This window comes from Athene cunicularia (genome assembly GCF_003259725.1).
Source record: "Athene cunicularia isolate RWA chromosome Z unlocalized genomic scaffold, athCun1 chrZ_part2, whole genome shotgun sequence".
Taxonomy (NCBI): Eukaryota; Metazoa; Chordata; class Aves; order Strigiformes; family Strigidae; genus Athene; species Athene cunicularia.
In genome coordinates, this window is record NW_020799143.1 from 9,352,354 (window position 1) to 9,374,424 (window position 22,071).

General features: G+C 40.5%; 2 protein-coding genes across 5 annotated transcripts in view; one reads left to right on the forward strand and one right to left on the reverse strand.

Annotated features, from left to right (window-relative positions):
* Positions 1-5,630, forward strand: part of SHC3 (SHC adaptor protein 3) — a 59,552-nt gene extending 53,922 nt beyond the window's left edge. The window contains exons 11-12 of the mRNA XM_026866464.1: positions 1,890-2,185; positions 5,277-5,630. Of these exons, the coding sequence (XP_026722265.1) occupies positions 1,890-2,185; positions 5,277-5,405 (425 nt within the window). The 3' untranslated portion in view covers positions 5,406-5,630. The remainder of the gene's footprint in view (positions 1-1,889; positions 2,186-5,276) is intronic.
* A 7,396-nt stretch (positions 5,631-13,026) lies between these two features.
* On the reverse strand, positions 13,027-22,065 carry S1PR3 (sphingosine-1-phosphate receptor 3). 4 transcript variants are annotated; one of them, XM_026866384.1, is made up of 3 exons: positions 21,939-22,065; positions 21,345-21,396; positions 13,027-17,080 (listed from the first exon to the last, which is right to left on the reverse strand). In XM_026866384.1, the coding sequence occupies exon 3, from the start codon at positions 16,900-16,902 to the stop codon at positions 15,757-15,759; it is 1,146 nt and encodes a 381-aa protein (XP_026722185.1). In that variant the 5' UTR covers positions 16,903-17,080; positions 21,345-21,396; positions 21,939-22,065; the 3' UTR covers positions 13,027-15,756. The 4 variants fall into 4 exon arrangements, with proteins under 4 accessions (XP_026722185.1, XP_026722183.1, XP_026722182.1 ...); XM_026866382.1 differs by lacking the exon at positions 21,345-21,396; XM_026866381.1 differs by lacking the exon at positions 21,345-21,396 and having other exon boundaries at positions 21,839-22,065.
* Between the last annotated feature and the right edge of the window lie 6 nt (positions 22,066-22,071).

A 22,071-nucleotide genomic window follows, 5' to 3' on the forward strand; every position in this document is an offset into this window, starting at 1 on the left:
TGGAGAATTAGCTCCAACCTATCCTGTGAATGTTACTAGGAAATCAATGCATATACAAAATCTTTGTGCAACAAGGAAGCTGGGAGGGAAATTAAAAAGCTGAGTTATCCCTTGCTCTGGTTAGACCTACTATCCTGTCTAGCTATCTGTTCCAATTTTGAAGTCAGCTTTTCCAAAAGTAGAATCATAGCCATAGCCATAAAACAATGATTTAAACATTAGTCCTAATTTGATGTTGGTGCTACCAATACACATTGGTTTCAGCATTGAAGAGAGACTTAACAGGAAATATGGGGAAAGCTGTTTGCTGCACAGAACCTTTTTTGGTTTTGTACTCTTCCTACTTCCGATCAATTGCTGACACATGATATATTTGATTCATATAATTAAAAGGCAGCGAGACAAAGCAGTTGCTGTCTATATGCTATTTGTAAAATAACGTATCTACATTTCTGTTTTCTCAGTATATGTGAAGCTATCTTCCCAGCATGTTGTTGCTGAGAGCTCTATTTCCATGGTTTAGGGAGATTTTGGAATGAAAGGAAGGGGGAGGGAGGCAAGTTGAGAGAATATCTATAGGTGAATATAGATCTGAAATGAGAAACGTGTTCTGTCTGAAATCACGGATGTTAACCTTGTTTTCTGACTTGCTTTACCCTTAAAACACGGACATGCTTCTATTTTATATGCATTCCTTTCCTAAAAATAGGGAAAACTGATTTCTCATCTTCCAGCCTTTATTTATCTTTATTAACCATTGGATCATTGGAGAAAAGTAGCATTAGAAAATGTGTCAACTAGCCCTAAGTCAGTGGTTTGTCAAGCTAAACATGTATTGGGCTTAGTGCAGACTGCAGTGTAGTGAAAGACATATATAAACTGTTTTTAAGAATTAGCTAACGTATCAGTAAACTGTGACAGCACAGTATTTACCTTGTTTCTCTGAGCTAAATTAACATCTCTGTTGCCCCATGAAAAACATGGTTGTGTACTGCTGGCATGTGAGCAGTCTATTTAGATCTGGTATATTGCTTCATGGTACTGCTCTGCTGATGTCCTTTCGTTAAGTCTAGTGGGCACAGAACAATAGCTCTTTTTAATATGCACTAGTTGGCCAGACGAAGGTCTTGCAAGAGAAAATTACTTCCAATAGGTCAGTATATAATGAAGCATGCGCTGACCTATTTGCTATTTCTGTAAGACTGTTGGGATCTGTAATGACACATCTTTCCATTCCACTCTACAGAAAATAACACAGAGTTCAGGATTTAGCTGAGGTTTAAAAGATATCAACTAGGTAAATCACATTAAAGGTTTTAGCCTATGTCTATATTGCAAAGTTTTCTTCCCAGGTGGAGGCTAGGGGTAGGCTGGTAGCGGTAAGGGCAACTGATCCCTTCTAGACATACCCTTGTGCTGGAGACTCAGTAATGGATAATTTTTAAATTAATATGTTGTTTAAAAAGAGGCCAGATATGAGTATAGTGACATTGGGTACCCATATTATACAATGTATTTGAAATGAAACTGTCTGACATACCTGGCAAGACAAAAGGAGAGCTCTGCCCAGTACCAGGGCATATAAATGCAACTGTTGACAATAGCTATTACTGAAATAAAATCATTACCTTTCAAAAGCTCTTGTCAACGTTTGCTCTGATTTTTATCAGCATCTTTCTGTGTGTAACATACATTTTTAACATATTAAACTCCTTGGTTTTAATACAATTAATAAATCAGTAGGCCTAGCAGTACATCTTTCCTGATTTTTCATAAAGGGAAGTGGTATAACACAAAATAAATCCAGTTAAAAATTACTGGAATATCCCCAATATGTAACATGATTTACCTCTGAATGATCTTGCCCTTGTGTCCATTTCCATAACCAGAACCATTTGAGGATGCCCTCAAGAACCAAACATCTGAGGCTGCATTAAGGAAATCCACTTCCACAGGATGCATCAGTCCTCTTTTATCCAGACCAGCTGATTGGACTATAGCTGAGGAGCTGAGTGCAGAGCCATGGTATCAAGGAGAGATGAGCAGGAAAGAAGCAGAACAGCTGTTAAAGAAATGTGGAGACTTCCTCGTGAGGAAGAGTGCCACAAATCCTGGCTCCTATGTGCTGACAGGCATGCAGAATGGACAAGCCAAGCATCTTCTTTTGGTGGACCCAGAAGGAACCGTAAGTGCTGACTCTTCAGTAATACAAGTTTTCTGACTCTACACATTTTCTCTAAATGTGTTTAATCTCGTTTACAGTTTATTCACAACTGATCATAAGTACAGCCTCATATCTCTAATATGCCATCACACCTCTAATTCTCTCCCTCATGCCTAGCAGAAGACCCACTGCATGATTTCTTCACGTTGCAGGGAGCCTTAGGGACCTGATTTCCCAGCAAGGTCAAGCTTTAGCCGTGGCAGTACAGTCTTAGTTAAAAGTACAGTTAAGCCACTTTAGCTTTCCTGCTGAGAAAGCTGGTGGCTGTGCAAGTTTGGCCAGTTTGCATGCTGGCAGTTTCCACATGACATCTCCATTAGCTAGGATACAAACCAGGCCCTCTGTGTTTTCCTGCAAGTAAGCCCAGGAGAGAACTGGGGTGAACCTGCTCCATCTCTTTGCTGCACAGGGACTTACTTAAACTGACAAAGGGGCCCTGCTGGCAGCAGGATGGACAGGCCAAGGGAGCTTCAGTTTTCTGCAGCTGTCCTGTCCTGCTTCCAGGGAGGCTTAGTTTCATCTGAGAGAATGAAAGCCTTGCCACGCATTTTATTCTTGGTTCCTGGTAGCTGAGAGTGAGCAACTCCCCTGTAAAGGACAACTTTAGATGTTAAGCCCCAAAGTAAATGAGGAACTCCTGTAAAGGAGTTGGTTTGTTGGCATCTGTTTCAGCTGAGAAACCTGTGGCAGAATTATGCCTGTCATGCATAGTATGTATTGCTGCAGTGAGGAATGCCCATGGTACTTGTTGTAATTACATTTGTCCCATGAAGCCAGTCAAAGAATGGTTTTGCACTTTTAGGTGCCAAGTGCTTAGTCATGGGATTGACCAGGACACCACCCTGGTGAACTGGCCCTATGCCTCTTGGTGGGCAGCCTCCTTTGCTAAACTTTTGCTGGTAGTTTTGTGACTCCTGCAGCAGGGCCCCCTAATTCTCACTTAAACATAAAACAAGTAGCTGTTACAGGATACTGTGAGGAAAACGCTGCTGTGTGACATGACAAGTGCAGATATGTTATGTCCCACCAGGAGCTCCGCTGCTCTGCTGACTGGCATGGAGTACTCAGGCCCTATGGTGACTCCTGAGACATTTTCCTCCTGCAAAGATCAAAGGCCCTCCATCTTTTCTGCACTGACCTTAAGAGCAGCACTAATTTGCTGATGTTCTTGTGTAGGGACCTGCTTGTTCTCTGAACCTGTCCCCTCCCTCAGCCTACTTGTGATGTGCCATCGTGGCCCAAATGTCTCCAAAACTCCTCATTCAGGAGGCACCGCTTGAGAACAGGTTTTCTGTGTCTGTATTTAGGTTAGCTGTGCTGTCTATATGATTTGTGGAATCCTGACACAGCTCCTGAGCGGGTCCATTTGTGACTTGTCAGAGAGGAGAATTGTCAATAAAATGCCCTTGTGTGGCCAGCCACAGCAGCGTGCCCAGCGGCTTGCATTTCTTCTGTGTGAAGAAGTGTGAAGGCCCTGAGTTGATTATTTATAAAAAATGATTCCCACAAAGGCTGCCTGAAAATTCATGTCACACACAAATTACCCAGTCACACATTGTCTGGGTTTCCAGAGCACAGTTAACTGTCCAGTTGCTTCTGCTCTCATCCAGCTGACAAAAAGAAACTAGAAACCTGAGCTAGACAAAAAGATGTCTATTTCAGCTAAGGGATGCTTAAAATGGAGAACTGTAGAATTTTTACTAGGTTTAGAATTAGGGTTTGAACTTTGGTGATGGCAGGAGCATATTGCTTATGATAAGAAAAATCTCAGCTGCGTTGAATGGACTGAAAATGTGTTAATCTGAATATAGATAAGGAAAGTTAATGCTGTTTTAAAGATATATTTTAATTTTTAAAATATAGCTTTGAATAATTACAGAAAACAATGTTTCAAAGCAGTATTTTTCAGAAATTGGGAGAGCCTGTTGGTTTTCTTCAGTGTTGCAGCTACATGTGGACCAAGCAGATAGCACCATTTGCCACCTAAATTGTTTTTGTTTTTTGCCCTGTGACATCCTGTGCTAAGTTTCTAGCAGTTTTGACAGAACTTAATGATGAAGACAAATATATCAAGGAAGGTGCCCACCACAGCATAAGCTGGCTTTGGAAAGTTTTAACAAAAGTCGTTCTTTCTTTCTGAGAAAAGTTCAAGGAAAACAGATGACATGCCTCACGTGAGGGCAGTGCTTAGAGGCTTTAGCTTGAGGCAGTGTACAGCCATCCCCAATACAAAGCTTTACTGCAGCATGACATTTGCTTGAAGGGACCTCTGCTCTGCCCATGGAAGCTGTATGCCTAACTCGTTTTAAACATTGGAAAGAAATGTTTTGTGAAGATGGTAAATAATTAGATTATTTTGTAGTATAGATTAGTTTTTGGCCTGTCCTGATAAGGTTGACTGTTTTACCCTTGCAATTATCAGTTTCCTCTTATCATGGGTGTACTACTTGGCATACTTAGCAGGATGCCAGTGCAGAGGGCTGGTAAATTGGCTAGTTCCCTGCCCTGAAGTGTTTCAGTTTCAAAGGCACAGGGGTGTGCCACGAAGCATGGGACAAACCCAAGCCTAGCACACGTGGTGACAGATCACTGTCGGGGAAGGGGATTTTCCAGCACCTGAAGAAGATCTTCGTAAGGAAAGCACAAAGATGCACACAGAGAAGAGTTGGGTTCTGGCATCTCTGGAGGGACAGATCGTTTTAATGAAAAAGGTGAAAACACTTAAAAAAAGTAGGTGATCTCTTGGAGAAGAACATTTGATCTAAAAACCCAGTTTACAGTGAATCAAAATGTTGTACAGAAAATTTTCAAGCAGACTTATTCAGAAAGAGTGAAATACCTGCGAGAAAAGAGTAAGAGACAAAACAGAAGCAAACCTACAGAAATACCAAATTTCCACTGATTTTGATGGGGGAGGGATCAGTCTCTAAAACATGATGAATTGTGTCATTTTATTCTTAGAAAATTTTAGTGGAAGTTAAGGGAAAAAGTATTTTGGAAAAAGTATTTTGCTTTTTAATCTATCTTCCTGCATCTTTTTTTTTTTTTTAAGGTTCGTACAAAAGATCGCATCTTTGACAGTATAAGTCATCTCATCAATCATCATCTTGAGAATCATTTGCCAATAGTTTCTTCTGGGAGTGAACTCTGCCTGCAGCAGCCTGCGGAGAGGAAACACTGACTCCAGATGACTATTTTAGTTTTTGTAATTGGCAAGCTTAAGTGGTAGAAATTGCAGATATGAAAAAAACTGCACATTAAAAAAAAGCATATTCACATATATTTCACCAGTATGTTTTCTTTAGGTTTAAGAAGCCCCATTTCACATGGTACACTTGAACATTCTCAATGCTTTATGTAGATGTGAAGTCACAGCAGAAGGCTTTCTTAAAAAGTAATTTCAATAAAATTGTTCAGATTCTCTAATGTGAATATTGATAGTGTATATATATACACATTATATATATAAATACAGTATATATTTATATTTTTCAAGTCAGTCTGTGGATGGTATAGAACTATCTTTTGTGCCATGTGTTTTTACGAGAAGAAAAATGCCAATTGTGATTGTTCAGATAAAAATAGAATTCAGCAGTCTCAATTTCTTGAGAAAATGAATATTGGGAAAATTATTTCTGATTTTACATAAGAAGCACAACTATGGGACTACAGATGGATTATGCTGGTTAACCATGGAAGCAGTCTGAATTCAGCAACTAGTATTCCAACTCGGAAATTTAGCATAAAATGATTTTTAAAAGTGTTATTCAGTGTCACTGATATCAAAAGCATTTTATCTTGCTGATGTCAAGTTTGAATTCTTATATGATGCTACACAAAACATTTGTATTTTGCTTTAACAATGATTTGGTGTGATCTCTCTGTGTATGAGGTGTGTGCATTTGATTTTTCTGATGATAATGTAACAATATTCTGTAATTTTAATTTATCCATTTGAGTGCTAACGTTATTTATAAGTAATTCTCTGCTTGTGGTGAAGATCTAGGTGACCTTGACTGCTAGTCTCCAGTGAGATGTTACATAGCGGTCAGGCAAGTTCAAGTAACTTGTGTTTAATAGGTTTAATGCAAGATGAACATGCCTATTCAAAGACATACCTGAAGAATCTTTTCTTCTTATAAACAGTGAAAACTGTCATGACTCAGTGTTTAGTTTTGCAAATTACGCCATTTGCATTCACCTACCAAAGCATAACTTCACTTTGGCCTTCAGCATGTGATATGTATGCAAATATACTGCTTTTCTCTAAATACCAAGTTGAAAAATACCCATACACTAAAGATGTGTTTCTGACAGAAATGTCCTTGCCTTTTGGTACTGGGAAATGTTTTAAGGAAGATTTGTACTACCCAAATGCAAGCACTACATGAAGTTACTTTCCTATTTGATGAAGCTTATCAAGAGACAAATTCAATAGACACAGTTCCTGTAAAGTCAAAGTTTGTACCAGACTCCGGATTTAGCCTTCAGTGTTCCAAGGTCTTTTTCTTGAACAAAATCTTCAGACTTGATTCATGAAGGCCAAGAGTCAGCAGGGTAAGTCTAGGTTAAGCACCTGCCTACCCTGAAGCAGTCAGTACTTAAATCTACTTAAAATTATTTTGGTTTTAAGATTTTGCTAAATTTAAAGATTTGATAAACTACAACCAAACTGACTGCAGGGTTCACTTAGAATACACTCAGGTAGGATCATGATATTAAAATTCTGGAATGATTTTCTTGTATCTTCTGCTTGGTTCCAGCTTGGGAAGTTTGCTTTTGGTTGATCTCAAGAACAAAAGTGATTGAGGCACTAAAGACTAACCACATGATCCATTCAATAAATACTTTATTCTGTAATCAAGACATTCAGAAGCCAAACTAAAACATGAGTGAAAGAAATGCCTGTGATTAATTTTATTGCAGATAGTTACTAGTTGATATTTCTAGGTTTGGGTGGGAGCAAAGGAAAGAAATTAAATGCTGCATTGCAACCCAATGGTACTGAGATTAGTGGAATTCTGAAAATTTGGGTTGTCCTTTTACCAGGTTGGAAATTGCAAGAGAACATGAGATCTTATAACCCAAAGCAATATCCATCAAAATTACTTTATTTAGAGCATCCGTGTCTTACCATATTCCAGTTTGGAGTATCTTGGTTGCTACCTTTTTTGTCACATACAACACTTGTAATTCCATGCTCTCACCTCCCTATAGCCACATCCTTGAAAGTTTTTAGTGCGGTATTCCTAAGAGAAGGCCTCTTCTGTATTTTGAATGTTGTATATCCCTTCAGTAAGACCCAGGTGCCTAACTCCCATAGGTGCCTTCAAAAATCCCACCTGCTGCTTATGTCTGGTTTAGATTCCTGAATACTCTGTCAGTGTATGCCTGGAAAAATGTGGCAAGATACGGGTGTATGAAGGCACTAAACATACGCTGAAGTAAGTGTCAAATTTTTTTTTTACCATTGTCCTAGCTGTAGCTTTAATAAGTTAGCAGCCACTTAGCTGCATGTTTTGGAAATTAAAGCAGGTGGCAAGGAGACACAAAATGAAACAGTTTGGCATAAATAATAAATTCCCCAGACTACATTTCACAAACCCTGCCTCCAGGAAAATATGTCTATTTTAAGCTGCTCTGTCAGCACATCCAATTTGCCCAGCTCAGCATGCCTGTTGGTGATGCAAAGGTTACACATAGCTTGATCAGATGCAGTTCAGTCCTAGGTAGTGGTTGTGCCTCGGTGGGGCAGCAGATCCTGTGTGATGATCCGGGACTTTCTAAGTCACTGGGAACCAAATGATCTCAAAACTGTCCAGGAAAGAAGAGCATGCGGGCCAATCAATGCTCCTTTTGCAGATCGTGCCATTGCATTTTGTCACTGTCACTCTCATGGATTTAGCATTCCCCTATATGAAAATGGTATAAAAACTGTATAGCAGTTTGGATAGCAGATCCAAGCCTGTGGTCATTACTCTTCGCTCAACAAGAGCTAATTGATCCTGCGAGACAGGCAGGGCTTATTTCTGTGAGGAGCCAACATTGCCAGTAATTTTAGAGAGGTAGAAGTTATGAGATGGGCTCAAATGTTGTACAACTGTCTGAAAACCAGACAACTGACAGCATAATAATTTGAGCCTTTTAATGTTTGCCTTTGGTTTTGAGTCCCTTCACCTTTTTTTTTTATCCTCTTTTATGGTATCCCAAGGGCTAGACACTTGCTGGTGATAATTCAGTACCATGACTTCAAGAACAGGGATTTTACTGAAAGAACAAATTTAGTAGACTCAATAGAAATCAATGAGATTAGACTATATTATAGTATCCTTTGATATTTTCCCAGGGGATAGCTGAGAAGTCAGAACTGAAGCTAAATATCCTGCAAGACTGTCTACATTGATTCTGAATCCTAGCTGATTATCAGTTTAGATTCCAGTTGTATTGCAACTATGTGAACTATGGGCAATGAAAATGCATTTGATTCTTTTAAACAAAGAACCTTTGAAAGAGAACCAAATACTTCCAATTCATTTTACTGCAGATCTAGAGTAATTGTTAGGATAATAAAATTTTCCAGTGAGGCTGGCAGAGATACACTGGACATTGAGGTACATTTATGTTCCCAAACTTTGAGTTATCTCAGATGCTTCAGAAGCAATGAAACCTCAAAGGTATCAAATGTGATTTGAAAACTGAATTACATTCTGACTTAAGTGGGAGTTTGCTAAGGGTGAGGACTCCCAGGTTTCCTTCCCTGATGCAAGAAGAGGACGTTCAAATTGGCCATGCCTGGGTGGAGACCATAGGAGGAGATCCAATTCCTATGGCATACTGCTTGCCTCTCTGCCCTGAGCTTTGCACACACAGTAAGAACAGGTTATATAGTAGCTTCCCTCCATATTCTACAGGGTTCACAATGGGAGATAACACCGGTTCTGCGAGCAGATTTTGAGTGCAAAATGTGCACTGTCACCAGAAAAAAATGTTTACTTACAGTTTGGTAAATGTCACCTGCCAACACTCAATCTTCTATATCCTGGGTTCATTCTTTTTCTGCTCTGTGGAATAATACGCTCACATTTCTTATCATCACGGTTCCTAGGCATCATGCTGTGCAGTAAGATGAGGAGAATTAAAAAAAAAACTTATACCACAGTGCGATTGCTGCTAGCACATCAAGTGCCAGATGCCAGCTACAATGTATTCATAATAGAATTGGTGCATATTTAGATAACTGTAAGTAGCAAATGCTCCATTTGAAAGCCAGCAATTTTGCAGCCTCCGGGAAATCTGCAGCTCTAAAGGGGTAATCTGGAACTTGTGAATGTTCTGACAAAAGGTTACAAATCCTGCTTTCAGGTCTTTGTTTTTAGCATCCAATATGTATCTGAAGTAAATGGTAGAACCAAAAATTTATATGAAGTAAACTATATTTGAATAAACAAAGTCTAAGCTGAAGTAACACACACACTCCCCTTTTTATCTTCCAGACATTTTCAAATAAAATCCAAATTCAGATTTACCTTAGTGTACTGCCAAAAATAGGTTGATTTGCATGGTCTTTTTGCTCCTGCCTAGGGTTGCACACTCCACAAATCTATGCTTGCTCAACGCTACTGGGATATGGGCAGATTCCCACTAAAAGCTCTGTGCTCAGCTGTACTCTCTACGCACTCACAGTGTCTGTGGACCTTGCTCACATCTGCATTGGATGCAGCTGGAATGAGGGCAGGCCTGTGGAAAAGATATCATGGATATACAGTTTGCCTGCAGGTAACCAGAGGCTGGGATAGGGAGTGAGAAGCTGTCTTTGGAGAGAAAACCCCAGGGATAGGAAATGTGAAGCCTGGAAACACAAGCCAACAGGCATATAAACAACTAATAAGAATAGAGAGCTGTCACCAAATTAAAACATGCTAATTGCTTGCTAGGGTTAAAGCAGAACCTCTAGGGAGGCGAACTGCAAAATACTTAGGCAATGCCTACTGCTCTTTTATTCTGAGACATTTTCATTCATTAAATCTGATTTGTTCCTCTGAATACTCCAACATAAGCATCCTGCATGGCTTCCACTGAGAAAAAGCAGGGCTTCTTTTTTTTTCTCAGTAAGGGGGTAAGATTTTAGAGCTACACATTTCTAGCCAAAGCACCATATAAAGAGTGTTAAAAGTTGTCTGACAACAGAACAGGCCATGAAAACCAAAGAAAGAAGCTAAAGCTGGGTGACTCATTCTGCTACCCCATTTTGTGGGAGACAGCACAGATGAATCAGAAAAGGTAGCCTCAGATTTTGAGATTAACATGCAGATTTACATTTTATGTTGCTTTCATGAAGGTCAAGTAACAAAATACAGGTCAAATGAGAGATTTTTTCTTCTGTGAGGCAAAACCCACCAAACACACCCAGACATATATTCATTCAAAAGAAGTGAATTTTTTTTTTTTTTAATTAGGTGAAGAAAGTAAAGATTGTATTTGGTATGTATCCTTCGTGGCTGGATTGGTGTGATAACCACTTTTCAGTGAAGTCCTGCAGAGTTAAACCTTGAAAGAAGCCAGTGTCTTTTTTTGAGGTAAATGGGTTTTTTTTTGCCGTGTGTGGGCAACAGCAACAAAACAAAAAAGTGGCTATTTTGCTGTAAAAGAGAGTTCAACTTTACATTTGTTATTTATTAGTATTTATTCCTTTTAGAAACGTTTTTAACAGAGCATTGCAGGAAAAATAATGTATGTAGACATTGTGATCGTTTATATTCCCAACCACTTTTGTGAATCTCAAGTTTTTGCCTGTCTGCTGATTGTGGTATTCTTGTTACAGAGGCAAATACTGTCTCTGAGGAAGTTCTTGAACATCAGAATTTGGAATATGTGTCATGCAACTGTTTTCTGATTATACAGTTTGTATATGATTAGCCAAAGTAATAAAATAATGAGCACTACTATCAGATTAAAATGCATGTAAAGTGGGCTTGAGTCTGTTATCCTATGCCCAAATTCCCTAATGTTCTTAATTTGGGGTTTTTTGGTTTTGGGGTTTTTTTTTAATTTACCTGAAGGGATGCCCATTTTGTAGCACAGTAAGTGGTTTACCTGGGTATTGAATAAGTCCATGAACTACTTTCTTTGATAGAGGCAACACTGATTTCCACAAGTTCATTTTTGACAAATGCCATTTTCATGATGCAAGTAATCACTCATACAGGCCCACTTTCTGGGCCAGAAAATCCCCTCTCCTGATAAGGTAGCTTTCCTGCTTGGCACACTCAATAGGTGAGTGTAACAAAGGGTAGACCGTTCCATGGTCTTTCCGTGGAGTGACTGCAAGGACAAGGTCCGTGCAAGAGCAGCTATTTAGTGTACTGTGGAGAGGAAGAAGTCTCCAGGTCAGAAGGAAGCTTAGCTGGGCTGATGTTCCCCAAATCCTTTTCCTCCACCACCTGAGCATCTCCTTGGAAAGGCCCTTCCCTCTTACCCACCTGGAGAAAAGCTAAGCCTAGGAATGCCCTGGGAAGTTATGATGCTCTTGGGGAGAAGAAATGCAGCTCTGAAGGCAGCATGGGCATCAGCACACCTCTGCATGCCTCTGCATCATGCCTCCAGCCCACTTCAGTTGCCAGATCTCACGGCTCAATGGTGGCCAAGCAGAAATACCTGATCACTGCTGTTGTGCCTGCCCTGTTTTATCATGAGAATGGAGTCTCTCCAGGCCTGGGGTGGCCATAGGGTCCACAGCTCCCCAAAGGGGCTGAGCTGTACCCTTGGTTGTGTTAGTGGGTTAAATGGCACTACTTGGGGTGGATGCCAACACATCTTGGCTCAGCAGGGGTGGACCAGCTGCTCTTAAGACCTCAGATTTTTGTCATCTGGCACTTCACACACAGGTGTGTTTTTCATTTCCTTACTACAGCAGTTGGAAATCACCAACCTTGTAGGCAGCACAACACGACAATTACAATCACTCCTTGTAAATTTGCCTTTCCAAGGGAGCAGCCACACATGGTGCTGCCGGAGCAGACAGCCCGCTGAGCAGGTGAGCCAAGATACCAAGTCTGCTCCCAGGAAAGCAGGGGCAAAGCCTTCCTCTGGCTCCAGGGATGGCAAAGACAGAGCCTACTGCCTTCAGCTGCACAGCATACTACAGGTAGTGCTTTCAGGGATGATGCCCAGAGCTTAAATGCATGTTTTCCACAGAAGTCCAGAACCGTTTTCAGAATTTTTTGAAAAATGACTGCTACACAACAACTTTGGTTCAAAGGTTTGAGACTTAACTGAAAGTTTTCAAAATGTTTATGGTACCTAATGAGTTGAAAATACTCTGTAAGACTGCTGGCAATAAAAGACTCTTGGAAAGCATTTCGTGAAAGCTTTTTTTTCTCCTTATGTGTTTTGATTTGAATTGCTTTTGTCATCCAGAACCAAAACAAATATTTCAATTCATGAAATATTATGAATGAAATTTAGTCTCCTTTGTAGCTTTTGCTCCACACAAAATCAATTGGGAAAGGGAGACCTGATTCAGTTTCTTGTATACTCAGATCAGCCTACATGATAGAAAGCTTAGATTCTGGGATTTATTTTAAGGAATTTTTTAATATTATAGGGTGAAAGAAGCTATTCTTCATCTTCTTCCAGCTCCAAGGATTGTTCTGGTTGTTTGCACTCCACTGCTGTTAAGCCCTTGACTTGTCCTACTTCAAAATTTTGCTCGGAAATATTAGGTAAAGCACAGATACTGGAAGATTTCCGAGCAAAATTCTGAAGTAGGACAAGTCAAGGGCTTACCAGCAGTGGAGTGTCCCAGATGTACCCACCGAAGACTGTATCCACAACAGGTTTTTTATCTTCAGTCGTAAGTGCTTTGTAAATCCATGAATCTTAGGAGCCTGCTTAAATGCAGCAGAGTAGTGAACTAACAAAATATCCCCACAGCTCCAAAATAAGAGAAGGAAATCAAAGTAGAATGAAAGGTTATTGTACTGACACACAATGACATGGCCTCCAACAGTAGAGTTGCTTGCATTACTTGTACCTTGCATCAACTCTGACAATAGCTAAGGCTAGAATCCAGATGTTAAAACTCACTTTTGTGGCATGTTCTTGGACTTTGGCTATTAAAATATTAATTTTTTTCACCTAAATAGCAAGAATCACGTAACATCCTTGACAAGAGAGCTGGTGTGGGGTCAGCCATAATGTTTTCTCAAACCACTGTCTTGCTAAGGCCTTTCTCCTCTACAATAACAAGGAACTACTCCGTCACACGCCACCACATGAAACGACATTTAGAAGTATACAATATTTTAGCTAGCATTTTCAAAGATCAACTTCAGGGTACAACACTCACACTGAAAATACAAATATTACTGTAAGATCTAAAATCTTATGCAAGCTGTGGCAATGCAATGTTCCCAGTTTTACATCTCAGAAAGCTACAGAGCTGTTGACCCAGTCTGTATCTGCACTTCATAGCTGTATCATGCTTAGCTTAGTTTATCTTTTTCTTCCTCCCTAAGTGCACTGCTTTTCAACATTTTTGGTAGAAATTGCTTCGTATTTACTACTGCCTTTCACAGTTATTCAAATAGTTTTTCTTTGTTCTCACACTTTTCTAACAGCATAAAACATTTACAAGCACACTGTTAACATGTAAAAGATAATCATAATGCAAACTTCTACATTTTAAAGGCTTTTGCTACACACATACACAACTTACACACTGCACATACTTGAGAAGAATCTAATGCTGCTGCTTTACATGATTAAGACCAGAGTAAAGCTAAGGATGAGCTCTTTCAGGATGTGTTGTTAGAACAGCCTCATCTACGCTTTGTGCATAAGGCAAGGTGTGGTTTGAGACATTAAAGACAAACCTTTGAAAGAGCCCAGTAAAGTTAGATGCTTACATTCTTACCGAAAGACAATGGGAATTAGTCTCAGAATTTCCCATTAACCTCTACTGCAGCTTCCAGCCATAAAATACTATTGAGGGAAGTACCACAGGCCACTGCCATGGGGACCTGAAACCGGGTGTTTATGAAGTCTTAACTGCTCTAGGTCTCAGGAAATCCCTTTGATGCTGAACACCATCCTGCACTGAGGCTGGTAAGGCCTCAGCGATCAACCATAAACTTGTTTTCATACAGGTTTATCTGGAACATCCTCTCAAAAGTCTGAAGCTCCAGTCTTCCAAACTAAACAGGCCCCCACTCCAGCTCCAAGACAGGGTCAGGTATAAACGGAGATATGCCCTTCAGCATGATCGTGTTGTACCGCATTTTCCCTCTTGTATCTGCAAATGTACCTGGAGACATTAGGAGTGTAGGGTTCCATTGACAGAAAATGCGATCTTGTTTGACTGGCTGAACTTCCCAAGGAGAATTTCTAACACAATCTCATGTTGTGGTAGTGCCTGGAAAGAAAAAAAAGAAGCTCCACAGGGACTCGTTGTAGTTCCCTGCTTTCTGAAATGATACGTCTCTGTTTCAGAACTGAAGAATCTCAGATTAGGTAGTGCATCCATAATGTACACAGGTTTACACAGGTTTGACATACATTTTTAAATACATTGGAAATAGTAAGTAAAAACATATGCATTGAAACAGTGCATACACTTGATACACATGTATTGTTACGTCACATTTTAACTACTTCAGTGAACATATAAAGCTTCTTTCAATGGTTATTTACTATTGCTTGTTTAAAATTAAGTCATGAAATGTCACAGTGACAACTGTCGTGTTGTCTTTCACTAAACATGAAAAGTTTGAGTAACAGTGGAAAAGAAATACTGCATTGATATGACATATTAAAGTTCTTGTCAGTTAACAGCTACTACTTCATATATTTTCACATATCCCCAATGAAACACATCTATTTGTATAATTTGTCACCTTACATCATACACTGCAATATGTTTAGCACATTGTTCAGTTAAAAGCTACTACTTCACATATTTTCAAATATCCCCATTGAAACACATCTATCTGTATAATTTGTCACCTTACACTGTATACTGCAATACAATGTTTAGCATATTGTAAACTTTTACCAAATGACATTTTAATAAGGATTTGTATAAATATACAGCTATTTATACCACATACATGTAAGGCCATTAACATAACAGCAAGATACATACAGAGAACTATAATCACCAACATATGTAATGAGCTTTTCTTCCAGTCAGCAATAATTGGGCTCATTTTCCGATCATCAGCAGTGTTTAGTGAATGATGAAGTTTCTAGCAGGTTTTATTGATGCCTTGCAAGACCAGGCAGTGCCAAATGCAGCTTCATCATGCAATGCCATCATGGTCCACAACATAGTAAGATGTGCATGGACTCTGTCCTGACTGTGGGGTAGCATGAAAGGGTTTTTTTGAATGAACACTCAAAGCAAATGATTTTTGATAAATAAGTCCTCAAAGTTAAATAAGTGGTTAGTGTTTTCCCCTGTGACTTAAGTGCTTAAACTACACTTGTAGTTTAAGTCTAAAAGCCACAGAAAGGTACTTGACTTGAGGAGTCCTTTATTTACAGAAGTTTCCATTGTGAAATGAAGATTCATTTTTCTCAGCAATACACGAGGGAACATTCACTGGTGGAAAATCTTCCTTTGGCTTCTGGGTATTGCTGCTGCTGGATTTGCTTCGACTGTGATCTGGAGTGGGCTGAATAGGCAAAGATCTGGCCACGTTGGATTTCACCAGGCAGCCACAAACAAGGCGAAAGAAAGCCCGACGCATTTCTTTACTGGCCAGAGTGTAGATGATGGGGTTCATTGCAGAATTGATGACTGCCAGAGAAATAAACCAGTGGGCTTTGTACAAGATAGGGCACTCCTTGACTCTGCAGGCCACATCAGTGAGGAACAGGATGAACAGTGGAGACCAAGAGGCAATGAAGACACTAACAACGATCACAACAGTCCTAAGGAGTGCCATGGCCCGCTCCGAGTTATTGTGGTTAGCGACATTACGACTGCTGGACTTTACCAGGATGTAGATACGGGCATAAAGGATGACAATGGCAACCAAAGTGGCTATGAAGATACTAATGCAGAACACAACATACTTCTTGGAATACAGAGGCAAAATTGTTGAGCAATCTGGTAAATTGTTTATACAGTTCCAGCCGAGGATGGGTAAGGCACCCAAGGCAATCGCAATAAGCCAGCATGTACCAATGAGAAGGAACACTCTGTACTTTTTATTTGCATCATAAGGCCTCATTTTAATCATGGTCAAATGCCGCTCAATAGCAATCGCTAGTAAGCTGAAAGTGGAGGCTCCCAGGGCGACAAACACACTGCCTTCTCTAATGAACCAGATTGTGGAGGACAAGCTCAGAGTCTTCTTCCCAGACATAAGAATGTTTACTTTGTAAACAATTCCAGCTAAAAGATCACAGAGAGCCAGATTGCCAATAAAAAAGTACATGCGGTTGTGAAATTTATTGTTTTTCCATATGGCAATCAACACCATCAAGTTTTCCAGGACTATGAAACTACACAGGATCAGAAATGCAATAGTGGGCAGGTCTATGTTATCAGTTGCCTTTTCTCTTAAAATAAGCTTTCCTGTGTAATTATAATGCAGTACGATCAGAGAGTCCATCTCTTCATTTCCTTGAGGGCTGACAAGAGCATCAGGTGGCACAGTAACTGCTGCCATCATCTGTTTGACGATGCTGGACTTTACTTCTTTAGTATCACGAGAATTTAGTTACGATAATTTTCCACAAGAGGGAGATCAAGCCACGTTCCTCCAAACGCTCCTCTGGGCAGGCGGTCTGTGCCCCCAGCTCCAGCAAGCCTTGCATATTAATTCTGGAGAGTGGCTCGCAAACCAGGCTCTGAAAATAAAATCAACAAACGCAACATAAATCTGTCTTCCCACGTCACCCATGGCCCGCGCAGGTGCTCAAGCACAATGTACACCCAGGAGCCGAGAGGGACACTGGCTATAACGGGGTACCAACGTCTGCCATTGCTTAGCAAGGTGGCTGTGGGTAAGATGTCAGTCACACTCTGCACAGATACAGCTCAGCTGCGAGAATACAAGGGTAATGTGGAAAACTACTCATAGGTGTTTCCCACTACAAGATTTCCATGCTGAAAAAGAGCAGTGAGAAGGATTACCAAATGGCCCCAGCAAGCCTCAGTCTGCACAGCAACTGGCTCACTCCTTCTGAAAAAGAGTGCTACCAAAACACCAACCAACCATCACTGCCCGATCAGCAGCAGGGCAAACTCACTGACTTTCAAGCTTGCTGCTGTTTCCCATCCAGACCTAAGGCAGCAAAGACCTTGAGGAAGTTGGTGTCAAGTCTTGATGACAGTGTGATTGTTGCCAATATGTTGCCAGAATAACTTCCCACCCCTAATGGTATAAAATTATGCTGTTTACAATTAAGGAGATGCTTTGAAAGCCAGTCATTATAAAATCAATCCTACTTCCCATTCAAATTAGTTGGATTTCTGCTACCCTTTTAAAAATAAACCTAGCAAGTCACATCTATGTAAGTATCGCTTTTCTTTACGGTTTACTTTACTTTTATTTTCATTTGCATATGTGTACAAGACATACATTTAATGTTTTTTTTATAATAAAAAATAATTATACCAACTTTAACTGTCCTTCTCAATTTAGTTCTGTTTTTCTTGAAGTTATACTTAGATTAACTGCAACAGTTTCTCATAGACTTTGACAGGTTGCATTTTTGTAGCAGATCATCCTAGGTGCCTTTTTTTTTTAAATTTTATTTTACATTGCCATATATAAAGATTGGAAGAGATCTGCACAGATTTCTAAAAATATCAGATGTCAGAAACTCTTACTGTTTTGCCAGAAATGTTACAGTTCAGTTGCTGAATATGCCAGTGAGAATCAGTGCTCATGCCCCAGGCACATGTACTGAGGATGAACAGATAGTCAATTTTTCAGCTTGGTAACCAAACCAGGATGGGGATGAGAAGGGAACTGGTTCCATCTGAACCAAATTTGTAAAGATTTAATTTTTTTCTGGGAAAGGTAAGAAAAATTAAAATTTGTGCTGGATGGTAGGGCACTTTCCATTGGCCTGAAATTAAATAGCTTAGTTTAGGGAACTCTTAAACAATTGGAGGTCCTGACCTTACCATTTATTTACTCAAGGGTCATGAGCATTTCACAAACACATGAAAGACACTTTCAAAGGATGGGTATCAAGGGAAGGTGGGATGGAACTACATGATCTTTAAGGTCCCTTCCAACTCAAACTATTCTATGATTCTATATACAAGTTTCGTAAAATCACAAAAACGTATGAGCCACTGCTCTTCTAGCACTCTGTTTTGGGCACCTGAAAAATGTGATATGCATTTTCAAGTGCTTTCTGGAAGAGGGGAGGAGCAAACCACATCCCAGATGAATGCAAAGGGATTTAAAGAATGACCAAAACCCTCTTTTCCCACCCTCCCTTTTCCTGGGTTCCCTCCACCAGAAAAGAAGTAATCTGACAAAAGCCTACAGTGAATTGACTTAAATTTTAGTACATTTGGGGTATGTAAAAAATATTTTCTGATAAAATAATTTACTATTTACCCATGATTATTACTATTATTTCTGCCAAACTACTTTGGTGAAGAGACTTGCTGGGAGACACAAATTATCCAAGAAACACAGTTGTTGCCTGGTGTCCTCAGTCTTTTATACTCTGAAGATAACAGCAACTACCTCATTCATTTCCCAGGAGCAGACTTGGGCTCTTCAGTCATTGACCTCCCTTCTGAAGCATGGTAACAGTGAAGCTCTTCAACAGAACAACTTCACTTCAGCTAAGGTTCAATTTAATTGTAATTCAGTTACAATATGCACACTGTTATCACATAAAATATCACAGTTTTTCATTGTACTGGCTTATAACAAAATGCCACTGTGTCCATATGAATTGCAAGTGCTTTCCACTGTAAAATAAACAATTACAGTGGACTAGAAAAGTATGTTAATGACAGCTCAACTAGCAATACTCACGAGACTGGCTGATGGCTGCCTGAAAGAATCATACTCATACCATTTGAGCACCACATGCAACAAAATAAATGTTTCTGTAAGTTTTTTCCAAGCAGAGTTATCATACTAGTCTATCAAAGGACAAATACATCTCTTTCTGTGAAGATAATTACATGCCAGACTTACTACTTTATCAGCCACAACTCAGCAGCTGTAAACTGTCATAAGTCTACTAAATGTAATGGTGCTATACCAGTTCCTCTGGCTGAAGGCATAGACAATGTACTCAATCAGCATAAATCATATAGAAATCAACATCTTCTATTGTTCATAATGACTTATTTTTTGAAAATTATTACAGCATAGTGTCACAAAAGTAAATTTTTGCCTCTGACAAGCTAGTGGCAAGGCAATGGAGGCTGTAACATTATTATTTGCCAGGACTCTCTGAGAATGAGTATCACTCACAAGCCACTTGAAAGTTAATATAAATAATAATGTAATAAAATTATTCTCTTCTGCCAATAACAATTCCAGGTAATATCTTTCAGTCATATGACTTTTTTGTTTTCCTCCTGCTTTGTAGCGAGTAACTCAGAAAACACATTAATTTTTTAACAGTTAGAAAAACTTAAGTTTGTTGTGTATTCTAGTAACAAGACAGCAGCAGCCAGGTCCAGGATATCTGTGTCACTGCTTCCTGACAGCTGTACAACTTTGTCCCAGTCACATACAGAGGACTAGCCACTAGCTGCAAAGTATGGATCTTGGCTCAAAATATTTAAAAAAATGACCTCTAGAGCCTGTCTGTGGCATGTTGCATGTTGAGCGTTGCCTTGGTTAGGTACCTCAATACCCTGAGCTCTTAATACCAATGGAAATCAGTTTTATTCCCTCTAAAGCAAACCAGAGGATCCCTATCACTGCACCACCAGCTACTTACGAGAAAACTTATCAGGAGTGCAGGGCCAATCTGGCTACACTTCCTCATGTATGTGATGGCCAAACCAGCGTTTGCTAAATGTCTTAAATAAAGGCAGTGGTACAATGTCAATAACCAGTCATGTGGAGGCCAATTCAGTTGTCTCCTTCAGCTGTTTGGCTGACCTCCTTCCTCCCTACTACAAGGACGGAGGGAGCAGTTGAGGTTAGCAGCAAGCACCATCATTTCCCTCTCCTGGGTAATCCCCCTGCCCACCACCATGCTTTGGGGTTTCCACAGCAGTTAGTGTGGTCTCCTGCAGAGGACAAGGATCCTAGTGGGGTTGAGCACCTTTCCAGTTTGGAGCAGGGGCTCTCCATGGCTCACATCCCTAGGGTCCACCAGGGTCTGTCTGGTCCCTATGCCACATATGCCATGAAAAGGGCAATGCTGTGTGGTAAGCCACAGCTCCTCGACCTGCCCTATGGCAAGGCACAACTCCACTGCCCTCTCGAGTCCCACCACACAGTGGTACAGGTAGAGTCTCAGGGCTGTACCTCTCACCAGCTGCCCATAGATAATGCCCAGGGTAAGGCAGTTTGGAGTCAACCTGCAATTCTCCTCTGGGGATGTGTAAATCCCAGTGCCAGAAGGCAACAAGGAATTTGTCATATGGGGATGCCAAAGCCCTTCAGCAACCATCCTCTGTACATCTTTGCTCTCTGCTCCCTGTGGGTGCTCTGGTAAGAGTCCCACGGGGAGCTGAGGGCTTTTATCATCTCATGAGTCACTGCGTACTTTACAGCTGGAAGAGTAAGAAATTTCTATTTTCAAAACAGTGAGCCAGACTGCTCTCAATTTTCAGGATATCCTGAAGTCAAAGCAACAAGTGAGAATGAAGCATAAGTGAGAACATGACTTAACTTTCGGCTATCTCCTTTTGATTCCACAAGAACATGGGATGCTACGCATTCACTACACTCACGGTAACTCAGCTGGAATCCTATTCTCCTGCCTTCCAAATATCCACGAATAGACTTCACTAGAGACTGGACACCCCTTCACCATCATCACTACCCCACACATAGCAGTTCTCCCTTTCACACACAGCCATACAATTTGACCACTAATGACAGTTTTTAAAACGGCAAAGGGAAAACCAAGAATGCACATGTGAAGCCAAACTTTTGTATATTTTACTTACTTGTAAAGCCTTCCTGATGAAAAGTAAACATGTGTAATTTATCAGGCACACCCTGGCAGTGTTAAATTTAAGAACAGAAAAGGCTTTTGAGAATAGCAGCACATTTCAACACACATTTCCACTCTAAAATTAAGCTGTGCTAGATGCAAATGAAGTTTAGACAACAAACATCTGCTGTAGAACAATGTCTTGGAAAACTCAAATAAACTTTTAAAAGTTTTTTTGAAGTGAACGTGCTGGCAGCTTACAGCCTTTGAAAAGCCTTTAATAACTGGTTATTTTCCTTGGCTTCTGTCTAAAAATCAGTTTGTATTTTGTAATTGCGAGTAGCGCCCGTGCACGTCTCACCCAGGAACTCCCGGCTGGTTTAGTTCTTGCACCTTAAAGGCTGGCACATTTACTCCCTCCCCCTCGCCGGCGCCCAGCGCTCCCGACCTATTCCCTCCACTCCGAACTCCAGGATTCCCCTGGCAAATCTGCATTACTGCAGCGACCTGTGAACTTTTGGGGATGACAAACGTCTTGCCTCAGCTACCCGTGAATGTCCCCGACGTCTCCGCGGCGTGACCGTCCCACACGAGAAACACTACTCACAGCCTTGGGATTTTTACTCAACCGGCCGCCGCTCCGTGCCGGCCACGACGCCTTTGCGTGACCTCCTGAAGCGGCCGCCCGCACCGGGGCTTTCTCGCTCCCGCCTCAGCCGGCGGGGCAGGCGGAGCGGCAC